This window comes from Hibiscus syriacus, unplaced genomic scaffold (assembly GCF_006381635.1).
Source record: "Hibiscus syriacus cultivar Baekdansim isolate YM2019G1 unplaced genomic scaffold, ASM638163v2 tig00110637_pilon, whole genome shotgun sequence".
Taxonomy (NCBI): Eukaryota; Viridiplantae; Streptophyta; class Magnoliopsida; order Malvales; family Malvaceae; genus Hibiscus; species Hibiscus syriacus.
The window spans coordinates 221,729-230,641 of record NW_024062808.1 but is presented as its reverse complement, the minus strand read 5'-3'; the positions used below and the strand labels follow the sequence as shown (position 1 = coordinate 230,641).

The following is an 8,913-nucleotide window of genomic DNA, read 5'->3' as shown; positions in this document are numbered from 1 at the left end:
CACACAAAGACATGGACATACATGGAGAATGCAATGAAGTAGAAGTGCATAATACTAATTACCAAATAAAGCAAAGTCATCTAAAACATAGTAATGGTTCAATCCATCATTAATCATCAACATTGAAACAATATATGATCAAGGACAGAAAAATAATATAACCAAGATTTCAGCAAACATCAGGCAGAAGCATAGTGATTCCTAACAAGCATAAGCAAGAGGTGCATCTCGGTAAACTAAGAGGATCTTGCAGGAGTGACACACCTCAGCAAGAAAAAAGTATCACTATATGTAAAATCAGATAACAAACTGATATCCTAAAACAATTATAGATACAGGAAAATAAACATCAAATGAATTTTAAACAGAAAGCGTCTAATAGAAACAATATAACAGACTAAACAATCAACTAAAACGCACTGCATGCATAAACATATCAAAATCCTTCACATATACACGTATGGATGCAAGTATGCACGTATTTCAGTATGAGGTAACAAATTTCAGCAGTTACAATTCAACATTACAAACAAATAAACATAAATATTGATTCGTATTGCTTAAGCTTGTTAGAATCATTAAGCCTAAGATTGTTAAAAAAAAGTAAAAGAAAATCAGTGGATCCGAAGAATTCTTTTAACTGCAAAGTGAGCGCAGATACAAAACAAACAGATTTTCTCACCACCGATTACAAATCAAAAGCAGTAAACACCAATAGATCTAATGAATCGAGCGTAAACATTATCGAAAACAACACATTCGCGATGGATCAGATCAAACGCAAGCAAAAAAAAAAAGGAAAATCAGTTCAACGCATTTCACCGTTTCTCCACAGATCAACAGCAGCAGGAAACAACCAGATCTAATAATAATAACAACGATGACGATGAAGAATAACCTCTAACAGCAAAAATAACAATACAGATCAAAAACAAATGATTGTTATTCATAAAGTCTCGGATTTGAGCATCAATTTAACGTTATTAAATGATTGAAAGTATTTAGAACAAATATTACTTTGTAAACCACTTTAGTTTAATAAAAAAAATGTACGGAGATTTTTTTCTTATTAATTAGAAAATAAAAGGGTAAATTACACATTTAATAATTAAATTATTGGTTTTGATCCGTTTTAATACTTAAACTTTTATTTTTTTCAAAACTGTACCTCACATCTAGTTTTCATTTCGTTTTAATATCCTTTATTAAAAATTAACGCGTTTAGTGCCTAAACTATCAAATTTGGTCCGTTTTAGTAACTAACTTTCATTTTTTTTTCAAAACCATACCTAAAGTTTATTTTTTGTTTCGTTTCATTACCCACCGTTAAAAACGGGTTACTAAAATGAAACAAAAACTAAATTTTTTTAATGGTGAGTAATAAAATGAAAAAAAAAACTTTAGGTGTGATTTTGAAAAAATTGAAAGCTTCAGTATTAAAACGGATCAAATTAATAGTTTAATACTAAACGCGTAATTTACCCAAAATAAAAATAGCTCAATGTACCAACAAATACAGATCTTGTAGCAGATGGCTTATGAAGGCCAACAGTCCAAGGTTGGCCCAAAGTTTATTTATTTTTATCAAAATCAATCCTTAGTGTTTTGCTCCATATCATTTTAAGGTCATTTTTTTTTCAATAGTCATTAAAAAAATCCATCACCCAATTATTACTTAGCATGTGGCATATAATTAAATTATATTTATTTGAAAAAAAATTAATTTCTCAAAAGAAAACATCTAAAATCTCCATTTTCTATAAATAAATAAACTCTTAAGGTATCATTTGTCGTCTTTGAACGCCACCGTATCATAGCAATAATGAAGTTCCTTCCTCTTATAGCAAAAGTCGTAAGGATCGGTTTACGACACCTCCTGTTTGTTCTTCACACTTATTGCTTGTGGTATTTATCTTCGATAGGGATGGTTAAAATATCTAAATCCGATGGGTCCTAATCCGACTCAATCTTAGGGGCTTTTCTTTTAATTTTGGAGCTCGAAGTAGGACGAAACAATTTATATGGCATAAAATTTCGAGACGGATTGAGATCAGGTTTTAGGTGAAAAATCACCGACCCGACTCAATTAATATATATATAAATATATATATTATATTTAATATTTTAATAATGTTTATTTTTATATTATTAAAATATATTAATTTAACCGTTTAAATATAATAAAAAATTGTAAATATATTATTATAAATTATATTATTTTAATTATTGAAAAAACGAGATAATCGATAATAGAGTACGATAACAGAAGAGATGAAAGACGATGGTTGATCTGACGACGAAAAATGTAGTATGAGAAGTGATTTTAAGATTTTTTTTTAATTTAAGGATTTTTAGAGAATTAAAAAAAATAAAGATTTTTTCTAAATTAAAGAAAATTGAGAATCAAGCCACGTATTATGTATTCATTAGATGACAATTTCATTTTACTAACGTTAATGAAATTAAGATATTTTAAGAATATTAAAATAAGACACGAACTAACTTACTTCAAAGGTTAAAGGAGTTGTTGTTGTTCCTAGAGGTCACGGGTACGAACAACAACGACTACAATAGGAAAATTGGGTGTTCATTATTAAATGGTTGAGAGTATTTAGAACAGATACTACTCTATAATCAACTTAACTTAATAAAAAAAATTAAAATAGGATACTTAAATTTGAGTAATATTGTTTGAATTAATGGCTAAATTAATAGAATTTTTTATGACTTCATGCGTTTTGTTTGCTTTCAACATATCTAAGAGGAATTAATGTGATAGGGTCATGGCATATTTTCAGTAAAAATATGTACCTAAAATATTTTATGTAAAAATAGGTACTTAAACTATTCAATTTTTTTTATCTAATTTCTAAAAAAGTTGACATGTGGCATTAATTGAAGAATATTTAAGTACTTGGATAAAAAAATTGAATAGTTTAGGTATCTATTTTGACCAAAAAGATAACTTTCAGTATTTCTTTTGACAAAAATAATAATTTATATACTACAATGGAAAAGATGGTTACTTTAGGTACTTATTTGTTATATAAGCCTATTTTTTTCAATATCAATTAAAAAAGGGTAAATTAAGCGTTTAGTACCTATACTATCAGTTTTGGTCCATTTTGATACCTAAGCTTTTAATTTTTTCAAAACCATACCTAAAGTTTTGTTTTTGTTTCATTTTAGTACCCTTATTCAAAATTTAATCATTTCAAAAAAAAGTTGAAAGTTTATGTACTAAAACGGATCAAAACTGATAGTTTAGGTATTAAACGCGTTAAATTTTTAACGGTGGGGTACTAACACGAAACAAGAACTAAACCTTAGGTTTGGTACTAAAATAGACAAAAACTGATAATTTAGATATTAAATGTGTAATTTACCCAAAATAAAGACAGGCTATCAAGATATAATGTGTACCTATTTATATATATATTAATTGAGTCGGGTCGTTGATTTTTACATAAAATATTTTCTAAGTATATTAATGTTCATAAGTCTAACCAAGATAAAAAAAATTGAATAGTTTAAGTACATACATACATACACACATACATACACACATACATACATACATACATACATACATACATACATACATACATACATACATACATACATACATACATACATACATACATACATACATACATACATACATACATACATACATACATACATACATACATACATACATACATACATACATACATACATACATACATACATACATACATACATACATACATACATACATACATACATACATACATACATACATACATACATACATACATACATACATACATACATACATACATACATACATACATACATACATACATACATACATACATACATACATACATACATACATACATACATACATACATACATACATACATACATACATACATACATACATACATACATACATACATACATACATACATACATACATACATACATACATACATACATACATACATACATACATACATACATACATACATACATACATACATACATACATACATACATACATACATACATACATACATACATACATACACACACACACATACACACACACATACACACATACACACATACACACATACACACATACACACATACACACATACACACACACACACACACACACACATACATACATACATACATACATAAATACATACATACATTTATTAAATATCGTAGATGGTTAATTCTCAACATATTGATACAACCACCTCTACTTAGAAAATAAAAGAGAAAGAAAGAACAACTCTTCTATTATTGTTCGAATTTATGAAAGATAAAACCTTTGAACTGTTTTTGTTTTTGAGAATTGTATGAATATCCGAGTTTGTTTAATTTACTTACAGGACAGATGACATTAATGAAACAACCACTGCTGTCACACTCTTTGTCTGTCTTAGTTGGAGGCAAAGCAACGTGGAACCCTAGTTTCTCACTTCCTTTTTGTTCTGTGTCCTTGTATGTATTAATTCTTGTTTTCTTCCCTATCTGCAGTTGCAGAGGGTAATTTCTTGACTTTCCATGCACTTGCTTTTTACCCCCTCCCTTCCCCCACTTGCTTTATATATATATATATTTACTTTTCAAAAGTTACCCTAGTTGATCTTTTTCCTCAGGGTCTTAGGTTAAGGAGGGAGTAGTTTGGTGTTGTTTAGATAAGGTTCGGGGTTCGAATTAAGTTTCGTCTCTCATAATTTTCTCGTTTCATACCTAACTATCCAGCGTTTTACTGTGAGTATGGTAACTAGTACATTAGAGATGTGTCATTCTCGATCCTTTCGTATTATGGAAGGATTCTCTCAATGATCTAACACTCACACTGTATATGGATTGAACTGTATCATGACATCGAGGTTGTGAACCTAACTTGCTTAACGATTTAATGGGAGGATAAATTCAGCCCTTGAAACATACTATAGTCTCAAACGACAAAGAGGTGACATCGAGGTGTTAAACCTTCGCGTCGATGTGAGCAGGGCCGTGACTGGGGCGGCGCGAACTGCGCGACCGCACAGGGTCCCCCAAAAAATGGGCCCCAAAAAAGTATCTATATAGTGTTGTTTTACCAATAAATGCCGCAATATAAATGGACCTATTGCGACGCTTTTTCAAAAAACGCCACTATTATTACGGCTTTATTGATAAAACGCCATTATAGATGGATCTATCGCAGCGTTTGTCAAGAAAACGTCACTATTATTGCCCCGAAATCGAATATATCTAGAAAATAGAAGCCCTTTTATACGAATTTGTACAGGCCCTCCGAAAACCCTGCCACGGCCCGGGATGTGAATTATTAGAGAAGATCAGTTTGTTATCTCTAGAGTAACTTTTCTTTTTCATAGGGTTGCATCCCTTCCACTCGACACCAATCACCATCGGATTATTAAGGCCAATTTTCGTCTCTTCTTGTTGGGTGAGTATTGCAGTCAAATTCTCTTTTGCCTTTGAGTTCGAGCATCAATGTCTCTTCGGCTCGAGGAAACCTTTGACACCTTTGTTGAGTTTTTTTAGGGTTTTACGGGTTTTGGAATTAGACAAATTAAACTACTACCCTTATTTTTTTATTTAAATACTTTTTAAACATGACAATTTTAAAGAATTTCCCTCCATACTGACAGGGAAAGAAGATAGGATTCCAATATGATTGGACTATGAATATGTACATCAAACCTTCTCGGGTTAAATGAAAAGAATTTGATGTGTTTAAGTAAAATTTCGAGTTCAAATCTCGTGGATACCTGACAGAAAAAGTTCATTTTATTTAAGCAACAATCAGGGGCATGGCTGAGGGGGCGCAGAGTGAACGACGGCGTAGGGCCTCAAAAAACATGGGTCCCGAAATAAAATATATCTATCAGTTGTTGTCATTAAGAAGTAGAAAAATAGGTATAGAGTAGTGGTTAGATCATTGGACTCATGACTTTGTTGATCCTAAGTTTGAATCTTGTTAATAAGCAAAATTATTTTTTGGAAAAACAATGCAAGTGTGCCTACTCAGTAATAAGTTCGAGATCTAAGGGCCCTTCAAAACCTAATGTAATTATTGGTTAGGGGGAGGTGTCAAAACCAAAATATGAATGCATGCAACCCATCTGTATAAACATGTCATTCCAGTTGCCCAAGTACAAAGCAAAAGCAATAGGTAAATTTGTATATATCTGTTTTTCCATTTTCTTCTCTCTTTTTTCCCATTTAGTCCAAATCTTTTGAAACCATGACAGATCCATGCTTCAACTTCATCCCCCTAAATCAACCAAACTCTTCTTGTCAACCTCAAATTACCCAAAAACAAGCTCTCCCTCTCATCAATTATCTATCAGCATCCAATGAATCGTCGAGCGGCTGTGCTTCCATAGAAGAGTGCTCGTTTTCCACCGCCGCCGGTGACGAAGCCGACGCGGACGACAATTACGGTGTAACCGTAGACCTGCACATAGGGTTACCTAACCCTGGTTCCGATCTGAGGTCTAGGGCAACCCCATCTGCAGATTTGACAGCAGGCACTAGTGGTGCTGGAGTTCAAGGGAACCCTACAAGCAAGGGACAGTACTGGATCCCTACGCCTTCCCAGATTCTCATTGGACCTACGCAGTTCTCATGTCCCCTTTGCAGCAAAACGTTTAATAGGTACAACAACTTGCAGGTAAACACGCTTAAATCTATAACCTAATTGCAAGAGAGCAGCATCTACCAGCAGCCTCTTTGGGTTTTTCTCAAATATCATTCTGCATACATGTATATATATATATATATATATATATATATATATATATATATTAATGTAGTTGAAGATGCTCCTTTGAACAGTGTGCATAAGTGATGATATGGATTGCAGATCGGATTTCTGGGTTTCAGACTGATATCAATTGGGGTCTTTTGAATGCTCCAGTTCTTCAGATAACTGTTTGCTACAGTATATATATATATATATATATATATATATATATATCAGATGCTTTCGCAATATATAACCTTCTGACACTTCAGCATTGTAAATTATAGGACTCTTGTTAGTACTTTGTTATTACAAATATCTCATGTTAAACCCCCAAAATGATTGTTGAAAATTAGCATTTTTATCACTGTAATTGTTGTGATTAGGGTTTATAATTAAGGGTTTAAACTCTTGGATACTTCTGCAGATGCATGCATCATCTGCAGACACCCTTCCTGCTTTTGATCCATTTGTTTTTATCGATGTTGATCGTTAGTTAATCAAACATGCGCATAAGCATATAATTAATAGGATGATTAAATTTTCGTGCAAAACTAATGAATTTTATACCGTTTAGGGTTCTTATAGTTCTTCATTTACAATGATGTATTTTAAACACATGCAATGTTCGATTAATATATTGTCGATACATCTTTGGCTTCATCATACATACATACACAGACATACATATAATCTTTGGTTAACAGCATAAAAATACATATATACATGAATGTATGTATTTATGCGTTGTGCAGATGCATATGTGGGGGCATGGATCGCAGTACAGGAAAGGACCCGACTCGCTACGGGGAAGCCAACCGACCGCCATGCTACGGCTGCCGTGCTACTGCTGCGCACGTGGCTGTTCGCACAACATCGACCACCCGAGAGCAAGGCCACTCAAGGACTTCAAGACGCTTCAAACGCACTACAAGAGGAAGCATGGGATCAAGCCCTTCGTGTGCAGGAAGTGTGAGAAAGCTTTTGCTGTGAAAGGGGACTGGAGAACCCACGAGAAGAACTGTGGGAAGATTTGGTATTGTGTTTGCGGGTCCGATTTCAAGCACAAGCGGTCCTTGAAGGACCATATCAAGGCTTTTGGTCCGGCCGGTCACGGCGCGATTGGCATTGATTTGGACGACGACGAGGAGCCCGGATCGGAATTTGAATCGATGTAAGAGCTTAGCCGTTCGTGTCGAAATGAACTAGTTGTTTGTTGTTTCTTCTTTGCTTAGACTACTCATATCCTGAATCAAGTTAAATCTAATTTTGTTTAAGAAGGTAAATTTTCTTATCTGAATTTAAAATTTAATTTCAAAAACATTGATTTTTTTATAAATAAATAGTTGTTTAATTAATTTATTTTTACTCTTAAATTAAAGGAAAATAATTTGATTTAATTTTTACTTGATGAAAAATAAATAAAGTTAAATATTAGTTTCAATAAAAAAATTTGAAATTCTTAAGTTAGCTTAATGGGTTATGTGTATGATCCTTTGTGCAAGGGTCTTAGGTTTTAATCTTTCTTTTTCTAGCTACAAACCTTGTTTAGAAAAATGGCATGGGATATGTTTATTAGGGGAGAAAATAATGTGGATCAAAATAAAAATAAATCATAATGTTAGGTGTGATTTTGAAAAAAAAATAGTTTAATGACCAAAACATAAATAGGAAAATAGGTGGGATGCCAAATATATACTTTATTCTAATTGATATGTATTTCAAAAAGATTAAAAAAATAATGAAATGTTTATCTTTGCTTAACTATAATTAGGGGTGAGCAAAATTCAATTTGATTAAAAAATTATTTTTGGGTTATTCGAGTTAAGTTATTTGAGTCAACTCAAATTAGTTGTTCGAATTTTGAGTTTGAAAAATAAAAAAATCAAATATTAAAACTATTTCGTTCCTATTTTCTAACAAAAAAAGTATTTTTTTTCTTTTAATTTTTTAATAAATCTGGGATAAATATAAAGTAGTATATGTTCACTCTCGATCTTTTGACAATGAACGCTCATACCCTTGGCATACGTGGTGCTCGAAACTGGAACATCAAGAGATAACAACAAGTCCCTTAACACTGAGGTTGCTTGGTGAAGAGACTAAATTGAACATAAGGTAAACTTTGGAGTTCAAATTGAAAAGGCCTA

The 8,913-nt window shown here is 32.1% G+C and overlaps 1 protein-coding gene across 1 annotated transcript; it reads left to right on the top strand.

Annotated features, from left to right (window-relative positions):
- Nucleotides 1–6,262: 6,262 nt before the first annotated feature.
- LOC120136828 (zinc finger protein WIP2-like) lies at nucleotides 6,263–7,941 on the top strand. The gene is made up of 2 exons (XM_039152786.1): nucleotides 6,263–6,691; nucleotides 7,519–7,941. The coding sequence occupies exons 1-2, from the start codon at nucleotides 6,263–6,265 to the stop codon at nucleotides 7,939–7,941; spliced, it is 852 nt and encodes a 283-aa protein (XP_039008717.1).
- The last annotated feature ends 972 nt before the right edge of the window (nucleotides 7,942–8,913 follow it).

What these genes read in the sequence shown, in the direction of transcription:
- LOC120136828 (XM_039152786.1), top strand. Translation starts at nt 6,263, where the DNA reads ATGACAGATCCATGCTTCAACTTCATCCCCCTAAATCAACCAAACTCT. An exon ending in ATAGGTACAACAACTTGCAG is followed by an intron (nt 6,692 to 7,518) that starts GTAAACACGCTT and finishes TGCGTTGTGCAG; the next exon opens with ATGCATATGTGGGGGCATGG.